This window comes from Corythoichthys intestinalis, chromosome 7 (assembly GCF_030265065.1).
Source record: "Corythoichthys intestinalis isolate RoL2023-P3 chromosome 7, ASM3026506v1, whole genome shotgun sequence".
Classification (NCBI taxonomy): Eukaryota; Metazoa; Chordata; class Actinopteri; order Syngnathiformes; family Syngnathidae; genus Corythoichthys; species Corythoichthys intestinalis.
Genome location: NC_080401.1, coordinates 11,740,044 through 11,760,167, shown reverse-complemented (window position 1 = coordinate 11,760,167; position 20,124 = coordinate 11,740,044). Strand labels below are relative to the sequence as shown.

General features: G+C 40.2%; 1 protein-coding gene across 3 annotated transcripts in view; it reads left to right on the top strand.

The window, feature by feature from the left end:
- LOC130918462 (ankyrin repeat and MYND domain-containing protein 1-like) overlaps positions 1-20,124 on the top strand; it is a 34,722-nt gene that overhangs the window by 11,401 nt on the left and 3,197 nt on the right. For 2 of the 3 annotated variants that reach the window (XM_057840167.1, XM_057840169.1), the window contains exons 9-16: positions 2,829-3,204; positions 3,283-3,449; positions 3,523-3,694; positions 7,288-7,428; positions 7,706-7,813; positions 10,923-11,030; positions 16,073-16,195; positions 17,334-17,435. In XM_057840167.1, coding sequence (XP_057696150.1) covers positions 2,829-3,204; positions 3,283-3,449; positions 3,523-3,694; positions 7,288-7,428; positions 7,706-7,813; positions 10,923-11,030; positions 16,073-16,195; positions 17,334-17,435 — 1,297 coding nt within the window. The remainder of the gene's footprint in view (positions 1-2,828; positions 3,205-3,282; positions 3,450-3,522; positions 3,695-7,287; positions 7,429-7,705; positions 7,814-10,922; positions 11,031-16,072; positions 16,196-17,333; positions 17,436-20,124) is intronic. The other variant, XM_057840168.1, reaches the window with a different exon arrangement.

Sequence of the window (20,124 nt, the reverse complement as noted above, 5' to 3'; positions counted from 1 at the left end):
TAGATGATGAATGGTTGATCCAAACAAAGAAAAAAAAAAAAAAGTTTAAAAGGGTAAATATATGAAAAAGAAAATCTCGACTACTCCTTGATGTCTGCAATTTCTGCATCACGACCCTTGTTATATTACAGTTTCACCCATAAAATCTCCCAAAAAATCCAGCTGTGGCCATTCACAGCTGTGTCTTGACACTCAGTGATACATGCTACATGGAGTTTTTGAATTGAAACAAGGTAAGTACACGATAATATCTCGTTAAAAGTCATGGCGTCTGTAATTCTGCTCTCGCGTGCTCTCACCTCCAGATAGGGTTTTGCTATCTAAAAAACATACTTAAAAAAAAAAAAAAAAAAAAAAAGTCCTCCTGTTCAAAAATGTTCTTCCCCCAGAAAAATTGAGATTTTAAGCTCTCCAATGCTGCATCACACATGCATATCGGACAATTTTGAAATTTGGCCAAATTGGGGGTCTCAGAGCGGAACCTGAGAGTCACCTGAGTGTTTTCCGCCATACACATTTCTGACGTTACACTAGATCAGTGGTTCTTGAAGATCACCTTTAAAACACTTGCCTTGAAATATCACTCACAAACTAGTGAAACTAAAGAAAAACCTAAAAATAAAAAGATAATAATACATTTGGGCAGACCAAATCTAGTAGCGCCAACTAGTGGCAACAGAAAGTTACTCATTTTACATGTCCAGTTCCTTTAAGGTTAGTCAGTGTAGTTACAAGACCTTTTGTATTACTAATACTACTTTTGAGGCCCATGTCACCATTAAAATGAAGTAGATTTTTTCAAGGACTTAGACAGCTTATAGAGCCACAAAATTTGGCACACTTGGTCAAATTGGCCCAATAGCATGCCGTACGTAACATGTCACCTTTGCTCATTAGCATTCATTAAGCTAGGGACTGTTGCTAGGGGGCTCAAACTCGCACGTCACTCATGCTAGACGCATATAAATAGTGTAGGAAGGAGATGTATACTGAGCTAAACCTACTAATTCTGTCCAAAAATGATGACCCTGGTGCCAAATTCACTGGTAAAGATGTAAAAGAACATACAAATATTCAGTTAAAGAGATGGCTTGAGAAAAAGAGGGCTGAAAATGACGGGAAAAAGAGCCGACCTGATCCAGCGGTAGCTTCTTATCAACACCATTTTTTTTTTCTTACAAACATTGCCTTACGCCACCTACAATGACATTCTCCTGTTTCAAAGAGCTATCCTTTACCACCAGATGCCTTAAAAATGTACTGTACTTGATAAATTTGAGACAAGGAATTATTTCAAGCTAATTCCTTATCTAATCCACTTAAAAGCGAATGCTTTATTATTTATTAAGTTTTATGGATAACCTCAGTGGCCATAAAATTTGTGATTACTGAAATGTACAGTGCTTCACTACACCTTATTCTGATGTTATTAATCATGAGGTTGTTGTAAAAGTGTATATGAAAAGGGCCAATTTATTAATACTCCCGATTTGTTGTTTGATAGAATATTCAAACATCAAAATACTGTAATGTTGCTTACTGTAATATATATGACAGATTTACACTACATCATCAAACAATGAATATCTTTGAACACTTTTATTTTCTTCTGTGTCAGTAACATCGAGAGGTGACATCATATACAGATGTTTTCTGCACAGTATATGCTCAGTCCAACAAGTTCCTTCTTTTTGACAAATTGACGTGGTGTATGTGCTTTTCTCCCTACAGAGAATAACTTCTCAAACATGTCACTGTAGCTGAGGCCTTAGTTCTCAACAACAACTTCTTAATTCCCAATTCTCAACAAATAAATGAAAAAGATTGTTCATAAATATCACGATTGCAATCTGACTCTTGGCAACACAGGTTAGAAAAACAGTAGCAGTCAGATACCATGTCTTTTCCAGGTCATTCATTGTCAGACAGAAGCAGCACGGCAAAATGCCTAGTTAAAAACATAAATAAAAATATCAAAATGGCTTACCTCTTCAGGGCAGGCTGTGGCAGGTAATGGAGCAGGATTGTCATCTGTAGGACAATGGCCCCCAACAAAATGTTTACTACATATGAAGATGACTGGCTTCACCTTGCTGGCATTAAACTGGTCTTTCGACGTCCGCAAAAGTTGATCCATCGTCCTTATCCGTCTGGGTTTTTGGCTCCGGGAAACGAATGAAAAAAACATCCTTTATATGTGGACGGTCGTAATATCTCGAGTCGTTTCTACAAGTTCCATAGCAGCAGTGTATACTCGGCATGTTATTTTTTTAGAGATGACCAGCAGAAAACAAGCAGTATTAGTATGGGTCGTCCTCGAGCGCGCTTCTATGTTGACCCCTTCCGGTTTACGATGGTGACGTCGCACTGCCTTGCGTTCTAAAAATAGCACTTGTGCGGTACGCTATTAGAAGATTCATTTTGGTTTTGAGTAACGGCATGGCTGCACAGCTCAGTCGCGCCTCCTTTTTTGGAGGACCATCTTCAATAGGTTTTTTTTCACCTAGGTATGTGAATGTATTTCTCATCTCAGGATATACAAAAACATCTCTACTAGCCATGCCCATAATACAAAATAGGTTCCACACAAAAAAAGAGGCCGGTTTCGAGCACGTGTTAGTTTCTCACGAGATGATGAGAGGGGGATGATCTGCCACCAACCTGAGCTGCGTGCTGTCCGAGTTGCTCCAAACTGCGAGGGCCTGTTCAGTCCTGCTTGCAGCCCTAGTATTCTAAATATGTCAGTATTACTGTAAGTGCATATGCCTGCAATTCTAAAATAAACAGCTGCAGTCATTTTAATGGGACATGTTTTTTTTTTCCATCAGGATACAAGAGGAATTATCCGAAGGCCTCATCTTTCATCGCAGCAGTTGTAGTGAACTTTCCAGTTTCCTGAATGATCAAGAGACTCCTGCAGAATACCAACAATTACCAGTAAAATACAGACACAGTGTTGAAACTGGCCAGGAGAGCAACAGGGATGAGACATTCCTTATGGCAAATAGTAGAGAAGGGCAGTGGATAAGTAACAAAAACAATAATGGATTCAGCAATCAAAAAATAAAATTAAGCATTTTGACAAAGTACAGTGAAGAAAAAAAGAACGAGGAGCTCCTTTTAGAGCGCTCCATTCCAGTTAAGGATGGTCACATTATACTGGGCCACGTGAAATGGAAAGAATATTCACCTGAAAGTATTAAGGTAAACAACACACAGATATCTTCTGTACTAGATTTGATGTATGTTAAGTCCTAACATTTTTTCCTCATGTCTGTGTAGCAGGAAGGTAAAAAAACCACAAGCCCATTACATTCCACGTATAGCTATAACATACAGGTCTCGGAAGAACTTTTACAGGGGGCAGCTGAAGCTCTGAGCCACCCTGGGTTGCCCCATTATTCCGACACTCGAGAGACTGTGCGCAAAATGGCTGCCATGAAGTTTAAGTAAGTTTTACTCATTACTACTTTTTTTCTCAGCGTATTCATTAACATGTATTTGGTGTGTTTGTGTGACCAGGCATCGTGTTCGTTTGCACACACTGAATCTGCTGTTGGACCGGGGAGCTGACCCCAACATTTCGAGAGTTCCCTTCCCTGTCCTCTTTTTGGCTATTATGGCTGCTGATACCGAGACTGTTCGGAGGCTTATTCTGTGTGGAGCTCAAACAGATATAAGTCTTTCACCTGAGGTATCATATCAAATCATATACCTCGAACTCCGCACTTGGACTACACTGTAAAAACACAGCTCCTTAAAACTTGTTATATTCCCTTGTTTTCAGTGTAAATCTACTCGAAGTGAAATTATGTCAGTATTTCAAGTAAATTGTACTCAGATGTCTTGAAATATGAAAAATAGCTAACTGAAAATAAGCTTAACACTTACTTTAATCAGTAAATTAGTTATATTTAATTTTTTTTTAAAAAGTTTGTCAAATAATCTTCTTAATTCAAAAATAGGTGTTGTTCAAAATTTGAAACCAATTTTTTTCTTGATTTAGGTGAAAAATTATCAACTTTTAGATGTCAATCAATCAATCAAAGCCCATTACAAAACCTGAAAGGCCCTCAAATTGCTTTACAACAAAACATTACTCAAGATAAATAAAAGACAGGAAAGTATTATACAATGACATTAAGAAAAAAAGAAATGAAACAAAAACAGCACACCGCGATAGAAGTCCAGGATATAAAACAATAAAACCGATAAAATCTAAAAACATTAAAACCCTAAAGCAAATAAAACCAGGCTATCCTAATCTGTATAAAAGGCAAGTCTAAAAAGGTGTGTTTTTAACCGAGACTTAAAAAGACCTAGATCCGTAGTGATGCGGATTTCAGGGGGAAGGCTATTCCACAGCCTAGGGGCAGCAACCCGAATATAAGACGGCCCTGATTATAAGACGAGCCCCTTTTTCAAGACTCAAGTTTGAAAAAAGACTATATGAACACAAAATTAATTATTATACAGAAAATAATGACAGTACATCCGAAACAAATGATTATAACAATATATTTGAGAGAAAAAGCATGTTATTTTGCCTCATTCAAATCTTAATATCTGAACATTTAAATATGTAAACTAAAGTGCAATCACATTCGTAAATGAATGGCTTCTGGTTTTTGAAATGTAAATAAACCAATCTATTGTGACAAAACAACAAGATTGCAATAACTGCATTAACCATCAAAGTAAAGTCTAACTGTAACTGTAGTCTTGAAACAAATCTGAATAAGGAAAAACATTGCAATAGAATAATGCAAACTGGTTAAACTTGACAGTAGCTGAGATGCGTCATGACAGAACATCGCTTCAATGATATCTGGCGCCATCTAGCGTCGTGGATGGGGAGAGTAGCTGAGATCTGTCATGACAACATCGCTTCAATGATATCTGGCGCCATCTAGCGTCGTGATTGGGTATAATGTCTAGACCGCGAATATAGGACAACCCCCTCTTTTTCAGTCCTTTTTCAATGCAAAAAACACCGTGTTATATTTGGGCCAATACGGTAATTTAGTTGAGTTAATCACCTATAGAGCTCCAATTCATTTGAACAGTTCCTGTTGATTTTGGGTTATTGAAAAGGAAGTGACTCAAGAATGTCGCTAAATAAATAGGAAGTGACTCAAAATCAACAGGAAGTAACATATATCGATTCTTGGTGGCGGCATATTGATAACCTTTTGGTCTGCAAAGTATTGCGATGTATTACCTTTTGATATATTGTCACACTCGTTTGGTAAAAGAGGCAGATTTTTAATTGTCTTTTTTTAAGGAGTCATCTCAATTATGTCACATGCATGCCAGAATTTAGGGGCCGTTTACATGGTGACGCTGCGACACCAAGACACAACGATTGTGTTGCGAAATGGCTTTGTCTTTACATGGTGACGCCGAAAACGGAAGACGCAAACTTTTGATTCCGGCTTCTAAAGCGGAACTATTCGATTACGGGGCTTGCTCCGCAAACATAAATGGAAAGCTCTTGTTACGATGACATCAGCACTCGCACACACCACTTTGGGTATGTACAGTGCTGCTACTAAACATTTTAAACAGCAAACATGGCAGAATGACGGCTTTAATTAACTGTTTTTATAATATATTTAATTTAAATTAGGACTGTCAAATTTATCGCTTTAACGGACAGTAATTATTTTTTAAAATTAATCACGTTGAAATATTTGACACAACTAACGCATGTACGGAATGACCCGTTCATGTGTTGCCTCAAACAGTTTACAATTACGCCGTTTTAGCACATTGAGAGCGAAAAGGCAGAGAAATGCGAGTGGACACAGGCGTTCATTGGACCGGGCCTTTTATAGGCTTAAGCTTTGGCAACTCTTTCACCACAAATATAAGTATTGTGGCGAACGACGAGGGGAAGAATGACAGGAAACAATCTTTTTCTTAACAGGCTTACTTGAATACAATGCAGGACATACAGTATATCATTTTCAGCCACCACTTACAGTCATGGTTGCATAACTTCCCATCATACATTTGCGCAGTACAGTTAAGTTGCTACAGTATCATTTAGTGAAAGCACAACAAAAATAATATTCCTATCTCTCAAAAAATAATGTTCACAAAAAGAAAAGTGCTCATTGCAAAGAGAACTGGCATTCCTAATCAAAATAACTATGCAAAATACATATAAAACTTACTCAGACTTTGGTCAAACACTATTGAAACATTTCGTTTAGCTCAACAAATACACTAGATGGCAATATTTAGTCACAATATACAAACCATCAGAGGTCTCGTACATTGTGAAGTCAACATTCAAATGACCGTGAAGTACAATGGAAACAGGGATTAAAACAAAAACTTTAAGAGGGGTTCTAATGTAAAATTACTATAACTTGTACTCACATTTATCTTTTAAGAACTACAAGTCTCTATCTGTGGATCCCTATAACAGAAAGAATGTTAATAATGTTAATGCCATCTTGTGGATTTATTGTTATATTGTTATATATATATTATGTTATATATTATTTATTATTATAATAACAAATACAGTACTTATGTACAGTATGTTGAATGTTTACGTCCGTCTGGTGTCTTATCTTTCCATTCCAACAATAATTTACAGAGAAATATGGCATATTTTAGAGATGGTTTGAATTGCGATTAATTACGAATAATTAATTTTTAAGCTGTGATTAACTCGATTAAAAATTTAAATCGTTTGACAGCCCTGATTTAAATATATTCAATGTTCGCATTTTTGTGCCTTTTAGAGCAAAAATAAAAACCCTGTGAATGCCATTGCTTGGAGTGGGCGGGTATGTTGTCTTCCAGGCTGAAGACGTTGTTATCAAGGAAGTGCATGATTGACTTTTCGCCTTGTAAAACTACACTTCACCCTAGGGCCTGGCATGAATACTACATCGTTTTCACTTAGAATTGCGACATTGTTCGAATGGAGACGGAACCATATAAATGCAAACATGAAATTTGTCGTATTCTCGGAGTGTCACCATGTAAATGGCCCCTTAGTGGAAGCAAAGCGACTGATCAGGAACCTTTGTTTACCAAGGTGTATTGACACGACAGTAAATGACAGTTATCCGCAGTAAATAATATGCCTACATCATTGTTGTTTTGGTCCTGTGGAATGCATTTAAATTACGGTAAGCAAAATGATATCATTAACTGACTGTTTATGTTTAATGTTGCACTATTATCGTACTCTACAGTATGCAGTCTTTTTTGCCACTTGTGCATGCCACTTTTCACAGCTGACTTATCCAACTAACTATGTTATAGAGGAAAGGTTTTTATCCTCTACATGTGGCTGCAGCACTGCCAGGCCCAGAAGGTCCCAAAATCACAGAACTGCTCCTGCAAGCTTTATCTGATCCAGACGCACGAGCATGTGATCAGGAGGAAATCTACGAACCAGATATAGTTTGTCTCTTCATTTGGTCACTGTTGAATTAGTAGAATAATTAAGTTTTTGGCTGTCATTGACGGCGATAGATGTCCAATCTCTTTCAATCGGAAGGGCAGACGACAATCATTCACAATCATTTGCCACCAGCCCCGCAAAATTCAATTGGATTGGATGTCTATCACTGTCAATGGCACTGAAACATGCAATGTCAGTCCTCCCAGTTCATATGGTTTGGATATCTGTTGCCCTCAATGGTACTGAATGAGTTAGAGAAGTCTGACTGTTTTGCAGGTGTTCCTGATGACAAGAAAATCACGGCACACCAGTGAAAAGTCACGTCCTGAAGAAGGAGGTCGAACAGCTCTGCACATGGCCTGCCAGAGAGAAAAGGATCACCGTGTGAGTACTAACAGTGTGGCAATGTAACAAAATAATATTTTCTGCGATTCACTGATGCCAGAAATGAAATATGCTGCATTTACGTTACCAAATTATCATTCATAAGGTTTTCAATATGGATGTTTCTACCTACCTCTACTATCTTCTCGAAAGACCGTCTTGGTCAATCAACATATTTAATTTAAGACATTTTTTGCACTGCAAAAACACTTCCTTAAAACTATTTAAATTCCCATGTTCTCAGTGTAAATCTACTAGAAATAATTGAAACAGTGCTTCAAGTAAATTTTACTTTGATTTCTTGTAATAAGAAAAATAACTAGCTGAAAATAAGCTTGCCACTCTTATTTTAAGCAATAAATTAGTATCTTTAATCTTAAAGATTAGTTCGTTTGTCAGAAATATTCTCAATTCAAGAATAGATATTGTAAAAATATGTCAATGTTGTGGAGGTGGGGAACACTCCACTAATTTTGCTACTGAAAGTCTGACCTGCATAAGAGTTAGCATAACATTAAACTCGGTAAACTTGCTAACCTGCAAAACTCGAGTAGGAAGCTGCTGAAAGAGAAGTGTCCTCCTGTATGTGTTTTCGACTGTTAACGTTAATTAAAATGTGAGAAATGTAGTGAACTCTGCTGGAAACAATAGAACCAAAAAACCGTAAGCAAAAAGCTACTTAGAGAGAGTGTGTGTCAGTCAATTTTCAAGTTGTATTTTATTTATGTGATCTGAAAACAGCCCAAAGGAGCATTCATTTTTTGTTGAGTTTGGCTGTGCTTGTGGAAAAAAAGCAGCAGTTTTTTTTCTATTTTTATTAATTTTTATTGTTATTCCCTGACAGATACGTTTTCTCAGTAATATGTTTTTAAACAATGTTGAGTAGTCTTAAGATTTTTTTTGTTTGTTTTGCATTCCTGGATAGCTAAGAGATTATGAAAAAGTTGGTATTTATTGCGTATGTTCATATAATTTAACTTATGTGCGAATATTGCAATTTAAATTTGCTAATAAAGTCTAGACATTTATTTTGGAAGTTTTCAAAATGTTTCTTTAGGATGTTTTGAAACTAAGGTTTGAATTGAACGTTGTATCACCTGAACCAATACACATGAATGTTAGTATAAGTCAATATATATATAAAGCCTATCCGTTAATTAGGTTCATATTCTTGAGAAATGTAGACCTGACCATCGTTCACCCAATGACCATCATTCACCCAATCTTTTTGGTTTTATTAATGTCCTGTTCCCAGCAAAAAGTGTACACGCAGGTTATGCTTTTATGTCGACCTTACCAATGTTAAGACCAAACCTACGCCCTTGGTTAGCAGATCTTCAAGGTGAGCTATTGCGTAATCAAACTTATTCCAGTATAATTATGTAGCTTGTTAGCATCCAAAGCTGTCGTGTGCTTTACATACAGTACAGGCCAAAAGTTTGAACACACTTTGTCATTCATGCGGCTTGCCTGGTTAATAGAGCTGCCAGCAGTTTGTTTTTGGCACTTTATTGCGCGCATTTCACTCGCTATCCGAGCGCGTTGAGGCTTCTTGTGAGGGAAAATAGTTGGAACAGCATTTGATTTTAGTCTCCGCTTATATCCAGCCGCTCCTTTGAACTCTTTCATAAGTAGTCGTCGACTAAAAGCCTCGAACGCGGTAGGAGAAAAATGGCGAGAGCAAAGCCTTGGTTGTTTGGAAAGTTTTGCCAGTGTACAGGCATTTTTCCAAACCTTTCACCTCTTCTTGTCAATAGGAAATCTGTGGAGACTCACATCACTCCCCTTGTTTCCATTTGAGTGGAAATTGCATCCAAAAGCAGCACATCGTGGCATTTTACTTAGCGAGTTTAGGCAGCAATACACAATTGTTGTACACAATTGGAAACGTCCTGATTACATCATCACTCCGAGCCCGCAAAACATGGCGCCAGCTATCGGTCAAAATATGTATTGAATATTATAAAATATTGCCATTGATTTAACATTTAATGTGTTTCTAATGCTGCATTCCAGAGAAGTGGGAAGTCGGATTTATCCCACTCGGATAGTACCAGTTCCGACCTCAAAGCGTTCCAAGCGAATGTAAACCGCAAAGATGGCTGATCGCGAAAAGTTTTTTTTTAAATTATGTTTATCAAAAAGGCATATTGACCTACAGCAAACCTGCCTTCTCGCAAGCAATCAAATAGTGGAGGAAAAACGGCAGCTGATGTACGTAAATAGCACACACTGTAAACTGCCCTCTTTAGTTACATTCTCGCTGAAAGTCAATTTAAAAATCATCTGAAAATTCATTAAGCTAATTCACTGTGAGAACATTTTATTATTTAACTTCATTATTGTGTCATCAAATTTTTTGTCTGAGTTTTTCTTTATTTAACTGATAAAAGTTGTCTGACTACCAGTAGCCATCCTGCCGCGGAGTGTCTAGCCCCGGCATAAAATACGTGTTCATTGACAGACACACAATAACACACACTGCACTTGAAGTCACAGAGAAGAGTTCTTTTTATTTTGCACAAGCGCAATGATATTATATTTTTATAATCGTGTAAATTATGTTTTACCATTCACGGTCTGTTGTGTTTCCACGGGCATCGCCATTTTGTCCAGTGACGTTAGATTGAAACAACTTGGAAGTCGGGGTAGATATTTTTTCTCCGACTTCGCGACTTGGACCTCCCAGTTCGAGTGGCGTTCCAATGATATTTTGCTCGTCGGAGGTTGGAAAACTCCGACTCCCCACTTTTATGGAATGTAGCATAAAAACATATTTTAGTACATGAGAACAATTGTGGTTTATTAGAGCCTACATGTGTTTAAGATCGTGGATCCCTTTAACAATCAAAACCAGATGGAGAAAATTATTTGACTATATTTAAGAAAAATAATCTGATTAAGATGTTATAAATTTGCAGTGTGTACACACTGCAAATTTTACACTGAGAACAAGAGAATTTAACTAGTTTAAAGGAAGTGTGTTTTTGCAGTGCAGACATTTATCTCCAATGCAACAAAAGTCTGGTGTATCAGGAACAAGTGTATCAATGAATGGTGGTTTTTCATGACTTTTTCTCTTTTATCCTCTGTTTTTTTCCCAATCCAGAACGCCAGCAAGGTGGTCTCCCTGTTGCTATCCCATAGTGCCAAAACAGACCTCCTCTGGAGTGGACATTCACCTCTGTCATTGGCTATAGCAAGTGGCAACGAAAAGGTAACTAATGATGAGTTAAATCACATGGGGTTTCAAAGCTTATGTCAAGTAAAAGTGGGCGTGTTAAATGAAGAGTGTTTCAAGGCGTGTGTTGGCGAGGAAGATATCAGCAGTGTTGTTAATCTTGCTTTAAACAAGTAATTAAATACAGTTACACATTACTTCTCCCCAAAAGTAATTGAGTTAGTAACTAAGTTACTTGAATGTAAGAGTAATTAGTTACTTGGAAAAGTAACTGGTGTTACCGTTCATGTTTTTTTTTCATTCCCCCCAAAAAAACACATAGTAACCTTTGCCTTGGAAGTCATTTCATGTTGTGAATCAACCATTAAAGTTGTCAAATTTGCTCCCTTTATTGCATTAGTTCAGTTCTGTCTACTTTAGACATGTGAAAGTTTTAAATCTTTTATCATTTAAAGATAGATTCAAGTCAAGATTTAGCAGATTTAGGAGTATTTTAGATTAAAGTTACTTAGGTTCGCTAGGAAAGTTCTCTGCAACAGAGCCTTCCTGAGAAGTCTATTGCTTTAAGATGGTGGGTGTTTACTAACGCCGGTAAGTCTATCATTTCGCATCGAGGTCTATATACATGTGATATTTAGCATCATACCCTACCATCATGTGGGCGTAGTTTATAGGCTATTGGCTACAGTCAGGTATTATTGAAGCGACCTAGCATCGCGTTTGCAACGGCGTCACAGCTTCCTTCCTTCCCTCCTCTCCCCTCCTGCTCTGCTCTCTCGTCTCCGTGAGTCCATGTCTCTGACTTATCCCGCGTCTTTCAAACAACGTAGTAACGCGTAGTAACGCACGCCTTTACATCGTCAGTAACGGTAACGGCGTTGCCAAGATGAGAAAAGTAATTGATTAAATTACTCACTACTGAAAAAAATAACGCTGTTGGTAACGCCGTTAAACTCTAATGCCGTTATTAACAACACTGGATATCAGTGACAAATGAAGCCTCAATTTTGGCAGCAAGTGTCAAAGCATCGTTCAGTAGAACTGAATCTTCATTTTCAACTAACGTGTCTATGTCATATGAAAGGATTTGGATGTATAAGTTACAGCCTCTACGATGAGTCAGTTGACAGTTTGGCAAGTTTTTAAAAAGTAACGGAAGTCCATCCATCCATCTATCCATCCATCCATCATCTTCCGCTTGCTCCGGGGTCAGGTCGCGGGGGCAGCAGCTTTAACAGGGAAGCCCAGACTACCCTCTCCCCAGCCACTTCAAACAGCTCCTCCGGCGGGATCCCAAGGCGTTCCCAGGCCAGCCGAGAGACATAGTCTCTCCAGTGTGTCCGGGGTCGTCCCCGGGGCCTCCCGCCGGTGGGACATGCCTGAAACACCTCTCCAGGTAGGCGTCCAGGAGGCATCCGAACCAAATGCCCGAGCCATCTCAGCTGGCTCCTCTCAACGCGGAGGAGTAGCGGCTCAACGCCGAGTCCCTCCCGGATGACCGAGCTTCTCACCCTATCTCTAAGGGAGAGCCCGGACACCCTGCGAAGGAAACTCATCTCGGCCGCTTCTATCCGGGATCTTGTTCTTTCGATCATGACCCACAGCTCGTTACCATAGGTGAGAGTAGGAACATAGATCGACTGGTAAATCAAGAGCTTTGCCTGTCGGCTCAGCTTCTTCTTCACCACTACGGACCACGGTGCAGCGTCCGGATCACTGCAGATGCCGCACCGATCCGCCTGTCGATCTCTCGCTCCCTCCTACCCTCACTCGTAAACAAGACCGCAAGATACGTGAAATCCTCCACTTGGGGCAGGATCTCATCCCCGACCAGGAGAGGGCACTCCACCCTTTTCCGACTGAGGACCATGGTCTCGGATTTGGAGGTGCTGATCTTCATCCCAACCGCTTCACTCTCGGCCGCGAACCGTTCCAGTGAGAGTTGGAAGTCACAGCTTGATGAAGCCAACAGCACCACATCATCTGTAAAAAGCAGAGATTCAATGCTGAGGTCACCAAACCGGACCCCTCAACGTTTCGGCTGCGCCTAGAAATTCTGTCCATGAAAGTTATGCACAAAATCGGTGACAGAGCGCAGCCTTGGCGGAGTCCAACCCTCACATGGGAACGAATTCGACTTACTGCCGGCAATGCGGACTAAACTCTGACACCAGTCGTACAATGACCGAACAGCCCATACCAAGGGGCTCGGTACCCCGTACTCCCGAAGCACCCCCCACAGGAATCCCCGAGGCACACGGTCGAACGCCTTCTCCAGATCCACAAAACACATGTAGACTGGTTGGGCGAACTCCCATGCACCCTCAAGGACCCAGCAGAGGGTGCAGAGCTGGTCCACTGTTCCACGGCCGGGACGAAAACCACACTGCTCCTCCTGAATCCGAGATTCGACTTCGCGACGGACCCTCCTCTCCAGTACCCCTGAATAGACTTTACCGGGGAGCAGGGGCGGACTGGGACTAAAAAGCAGCCCTGGACTTTGACTCAGCCCAGCCCACAAGAATCGCTTTACGAAGGGAAACAGACTCACTAGGGGTGTCCGGGAGCATACCGCCCAACCCCCCAACCCCGGGGAGAATTTTTTTTTTTTTTTAACATTTGATTGTAAAATGCATCAATTTCTTGCACTTTAAGAGAAAATGAAGAAAATATGTCTAGACTGTCACTGTCTGACTTGGGGCGCTCAAAGTACTGCAAGGCTGAACTGGAGTTGGGTTCATTTTCTGTACTAGCTCTATGATAGACCTGAATAAACAAATGAAAGAATGTATTTTTCAAAGCAAGTTTTAAGTATTCGGGCAAATTCCACATTCTGAAACTGTCAATGATTATGATGATGATGACAATGACAATAAATTCATTCATTCATGTATCCGATTGATTATAATATATCTCTATATATCTCTGTCTATAAAACGATTTCATTGTTTATGCCATAATTCAGTGGTCTCCAAACTATTCCACATAGGGCCGCAGCGGGCACAGGATTTCATTCCAACAAAACAAGACAACACCTATGCACCAATCTGGTGTCTTACAAGTGTAATCAGTTGATTGCAGTCAGGTGCTGCTTGTTTTAGCAGAAACTTCATTGGTTAAACTGTCGGTACTCGATCGGTTGAAAGAAAAACCAGGCCCCACAGTGGCCCTTGAGGACCGGTTTGGAGACCCCTGCCATAATTAATCTTGCCATACAAATAATAAATTTCAATGAAAATACAATAAACATTTCAAGACAAATCCTGTATACATAACCTTCATTGGAAAGTATTAACCAGAAAACAAAATGATATATAAATGATTAAAAATATATATCAATTTAACTACCTAAACTATAAAGTAAAACCATTCAATTTATTAATATTTTGTTATATTTCTTCTGAATTAATATTGCTGCTGCGTGTGCATACGTTGTTTTACAGCTAAAATATTTTTTCTTAGGAGAGTGATAGTAGGACTAGCATATTGTAACTTGACACGATTGCCAACGGGTACATCGACTAGCTGGCACTAACCCTTTGTCATTTATTTCATTTAAAATGTACCTACCTGGTGGATAACAATTGCCAGTATACCGAGCAAGTGACCCTCTTCATCCATTTTTACTTGCTCTGCGCTTGTCTGGGGAACTTCCCTCTCGAACTTCCACCAGCTTATCAATACCCCCTCCCTCTTTTTTTCTCTCTCCCTGTACCGGCTGCACGTCAGAGCGGCTGCCGCTCCCCTCTCACGCCGGGGCTGGGCTGCTGTTACCCGACGTGGCCGTTGCAGCCAGACTGCTGCTTGCGAAAATATTTGTCAACTTATGACATTTTGATGCTTCGCTCTACAGTTTCTTTATTTTTTTTCTTCCTAACCTTCTCCGCGCCACCCTTCTCTTTTCTTTTTTTGCCACCACCATCCATATTGTGCTCGTCGCCATTTTGCTTCCACAAGGAACCAATGAAGGCAACTTTGTGCTTCTTTCGTTCTTCTATCAGACTGGCGATGAACAGCCAGGCGCATTGCTGCCACCTGTTGGATTGGATGCGAACTGTAGATAATCAGAGGCTAGGGGGGACAAAAACAGTGATGTATAATGAATGGCGGCCGCCGGCCGTCCAGGGCACCGGCCGTTCTGTGATCCTCCAGAACCCACAGATTACCAGTCCGCCCCTGCCGGGGAGGCTGAGGAGTTTGATCCCTCTATAATTGGAACACACCCTCCGGTCCCCCTTCTTAAAAAGGGGAACCACCACCCCGGTCTGCCAATCCAGAGGCACTGTCCCCAATGTCCACGCAATGTTGTAGAGGCGTGTCAGCCACGACAGCCCCACAACATCCAGAGCCTTTAGGAACTCCGAGCGGATCTCATCGAACCCCGGGGCCTTGCCACCGAGGAGCTTTCCAGCCACTTCAGTGATTTCAACCCCAGAAATCGGAGAGCCCATCTCGGAGTCCCCAGACTCTGCTTCCTCAAAGGAAGGCGTGTCGGTGGAATTGAGGAGGGCTTCGAAGTATTCTCCCCACCGACTCACGACGTCCTGAGTCGAGGACAGCAGTAGCCCATCTTCACTATACACAGTGTTAATAGTGCACTGCTTTCCTCTCCTCAGACGCCAGATGGTGGACCAGAATTTCCTCCGAATAATACATGTTTTTGGATATTTATTTTTAGATTTAGGGGGCATTTAGGGGTACTTAGAGGGTTAATTACAATTTAAGCGGAAATTCAAGTTTCATCATCAGCGTAACAATGGAACTTGTAGGTAACCCTTGGACTAACTGAACTGTGTGTAGAGTAAAAAGTGGGACTTGGGGCATTCTTAGAAACATTTCATCGGTTATACTTTCACCTGTACAGTAGAGGTGTCAGTAGAGCGCAAACATGAATGAAACATCGAGTCACGAATCTTTGGCTGACACAATTTAAGACGTCTAATTGGTTCATGTGGCTTCATAGAATATGTGTTGGAATTAGTAACACATGTTCTTAAATGGTTTGTCGTAAATGTACATTAATTTAAATTAAGCCGAAATCAGTCCAACTAGAAATGAATCTTGTTTTCCCTGTTCAGGCAGTTGAGGAGCTGTTAAAAGGAGGTGCGGATCCCAACATTCCCTTGGGTTGTGGAGTTGGAAATGCCTTATGTGCAGTCAGTAACTTCTGCTACGACTTGGATGGCAAAAGGGAAAAACTGGTATTCACCCACATACAGATACAGTCATTTGCCACAGTTTATAATCAATATTGAAACTGGTGTTACAGACATTTAAGACCTGCCACATCTGGAAATTCATAAGTCACAGTCTCAGTTTTGCAAATTCATGCTCTCTCAAAACTTTGGATGACTTGGTTTCTTGGCAGCTCTGACCTACCTATGTGGATTTTGGCATCTTTTTCTCTTGCTTAAATGGGCTTTTCTTAAACAAGCCCCATATTAATTGAAGATTCTATCTTGTACAAGGGTATAAATTCAAAATGTTGTTTGCTCGTACACTGTGAGTCCAATTTATACCCTGTATTTTGCCCAAATCGGTAGTAGGGGTGAGAACCTCTGGGTATCTATGATTTGATATGCGATAAAAAACTCACAATAATGATGATCTCACAATTTGGCGATACAACAATAATCTACGCGTGGGCCAGGAAATCGTTTTAGGATATTCTTCAAAGCAAATAATAAACAGAAAAACAAGCTATTTCATCCTTCCCTGTGAATTGGAATGAGTTATCAATAGTAGACTTCCAATCCATTTGAACTGGGAAGGTGGCAGCGAATCAACATATGGCTATCAGTGGCAGCCATTGCCAGGCAATGAGTAAAATTTAAAGCATTTTACGTCACTTCCTGTTGATTTTCGGTCACTTCCTTTTCCTTTTGAGGCCTCTATGGGTCACTTCCTGTTGATTTTGGGGCATTTGCGGGTCACTTCCTGCTGATTTTGGGTTACTGAAAAAGAAGTGACTCAAGAATGTTCCCAAAGGAATAGGAAGTATTGACAGCGAGGGACGCCCAAACCAGCCAAAATGAATAGGATGTATCGTGGTGTCATTGGCCGCCAGTGAGTTAACATGGACACTATTCTAATGGAAGATTTTGGTAGCAACCTTTTTTAAACAGTGACACATTTTTAAAACGATATATCGAGTCTTGGGGTGGGTGTATATCGATAACCTTTTGGGCGACAAAGTATCGCGATATATCACTTTTCGATATAATGCCACACCCCTAATCAGCAGCGCTTATGAAACTCCAGCTAATCTGTGACAATAATGAAGATTGTCATCCTAATAGCTCATAATTGAGCATTTGTGCTTATTTGTGTCTGCCGTAGTTAGACATGTTAGTAAAGGCTGGTGCTGACATGTTGAAGCCAGTCCAGGTCGGTGATAGTATCGGAAATGTGGTCGACTATGCACATCACTCCTTTGATCAGGTAAGACATCTACTTGAATTTCAGATGAAGACTTTCTATGACAAATCAACATGTATATTTTGCAATAACATTTTGGTTTATTTTTTTTGAAAGTATATTTATGGCTGTTATCTATGTAGTTTATTTTTCAGTTATTTTACTGTAGTGGAGATTTTATACAGTGAAATGAAAAAGTATCTGAACCTTTATAGCTTCAACTGTCAGACAGATGGCATCAGGCTTTCCTGCAAAACATCCTGATAAACTATTGAAATCATTCTTCCATTAATGATTGCAAGTTGTCCAGGCCCTAGGGCAGCAAAACAGCCCCAAATCATGATGCTCCCTCCACCATCCTTTATGGTGGGGATGAGGTGTTGATGTTGGTGAGATGTTCCATTTTCCTTCCACACATGACGTTGTTTGTTACTCCCGAACAATTCAAATTTGGTTTCATCAGTCCACAACATATTTTGCCAAAACTTCTGTTGAGTGTTCAAGTCCCTTTTTCCGAACATTTAACGAGCAACAATGTTTTTTTAGACAGCAGTGGCTTGCTCCGTGGAGTCCTTCCATGAACGCCATTCTAGGCCAAAGTTTTACATTTACAGTGCTGGCCAAACGTATTGGTAACCCTGCAATTCTGTCAAATGCTCATTTTCTCCCAGGAAATGATTGCAATTACGAATGCTTTGGTAGTATTACCGTATCTTCATTTATTTTGCTCGCAATGAAACGACACAAAAAAGAATGGGAAAAAAAATTAAATCATCATCAGTTTACACAAAACTCAAAAAATGGGCTGGACAAAAGTATTGGCACCCTTTGAAAAATCCTGCGATGCTTCTCTAATTTGTGTAATTAACAGCACCTGTTACTTACCTGTGGCACATAATGAGTTGTTGCAATTACTAAATCATACTTGCAGCCAGTTAAAATGGATTAAAGTTGACTCAACCTATGTCCGGTGTCCTTGTGTGTACCACATTGAGCATGGAAAAAAGAAAGAAGACCAAAGAACTGTCCGAGGACTTGAGAAGTAAAATTGTGAGGAAGCAAGGGCCTGAACCTGAATGTTCCTGTGTTTACCGTGCCCAGTGTCATCAATAAGTGTAAAGCCCATGGAACTGTGGCTAACCTCCATAGATGTGGACGGAAAAGAAAAATTGACAAGAGATTTCAATGGAAGATTGTGCGGATGGTGGATAAAGAACCTCGACAAACATCCAAACAAGTTCAAGCTGTCCTGCAGTCCGTGGGTACAACGGTGTCAACCCGTACTATTAATCGGCATCTGAATGAAAAGGGACTCTATGGTAGGATACCCACGAAGACCTCACTTCTGACCCAGAGACCTAAATAGCCAGGCTGGAGTTTGCCAAAACTTAACTGAGAAAGCCAAAAACGTTTCGTAAGAATGTTCTCTGGTCGGATGAGACAGAAGTAGAGCTTTATGGGAAAAGGCATCAACAGGAGTTTACAGGGGGGAAAAAACGAGGCCTTCAAAGAAAAGAACATTGTCCCCAAAGTCAAACATGGCGGAGGTTCCCTGATGTTTTGGGGTTGCTTTGCTGTCTCTGGCACTGGACTGCTTGACTGTGTGCATGGCATAATGAAGTCTGAAGATTAGCAACAAATTTTGCAGCATAATGTAGGTCCCAGTATGAGAAAGCTGGGTCTCCCTCAGAGGTCGTGGGTCTTCCAGCAAGACAATGACCCAAAACACACTTAAAAAAACACTAGAAAATGGTTTGACAGAAAGCACTGGGGACTTCTAAAGTGGGCAGCAATGAGTCCAGACCTGAATCCCATAGAACACCTGTGTAGATATCTGAAAATTGCAGTTTGAAGAAAGCACCCTTCAAATCTCAGAGACCTGGAGCAGATGGCTAAAGAAGAATGGTCTAAAATTCCAGCAGAGCATTGTGGGAAACTCATTGATGGATACTGGAAACGGTTGTTCGAAGTTATTTTGTCTAAAGGTTGGACTACCAAGTATTAGGCTGAGGGTGCCAATACTTTTGTCCGGGCCATTTTTGGAGTTTTGTGTAAAATGATAAAGATTTTTTTCCCATTCTCTTTTGTGTGTTTTCATTGCAAGCAAAATAAATGAAGATATTACTCCCAAAGCATTTGTAATTTCAATCATTTCCTGGGAGAAACTGAGCATTATCTGACAGAATTGCAGGGGTGCCAATACTTTTGGCCAGCACTGTAGTTGATGTGTGCAAAGAGATATTGGACTGTGCCTGTGATTTCTGTTAGTCTTTAGCAGACACTTTAGGGTTCTTTTTTACCTCTCTGAGTATTCTGCGCTGAACTCTTGGCGTCATCTTTGGTGTACGGCCACTCCTTGGGAGAGAAGCAACAGTGCCAAATTGTCTCCATTTGTAGACAACTTCTCTGACTGTCGATTGATGAACATCCAGACTTTTAGAGATCGTTTTGTATCATTTCCCAGCTTTATATAAATCAACATTCCTTGATCGCAGGTCTTCAGACAGCTCTTTTGACTGAGCCATGATGCACATCAGAAAATGCTTCTCATCAAGACAATTCTTACCAGGTGTGTTTTATAGTGGGCAGGGCAGCTTTAAACCACTCATCAGTGATTGGGCACACACCTGACTTAATTTTTTTTGGTTAAAAAAGAGTTTTAATTGCTCTTTAAGTCTCATTAGGCAGAGGGTTCGCTTACCTGTTTACCTCC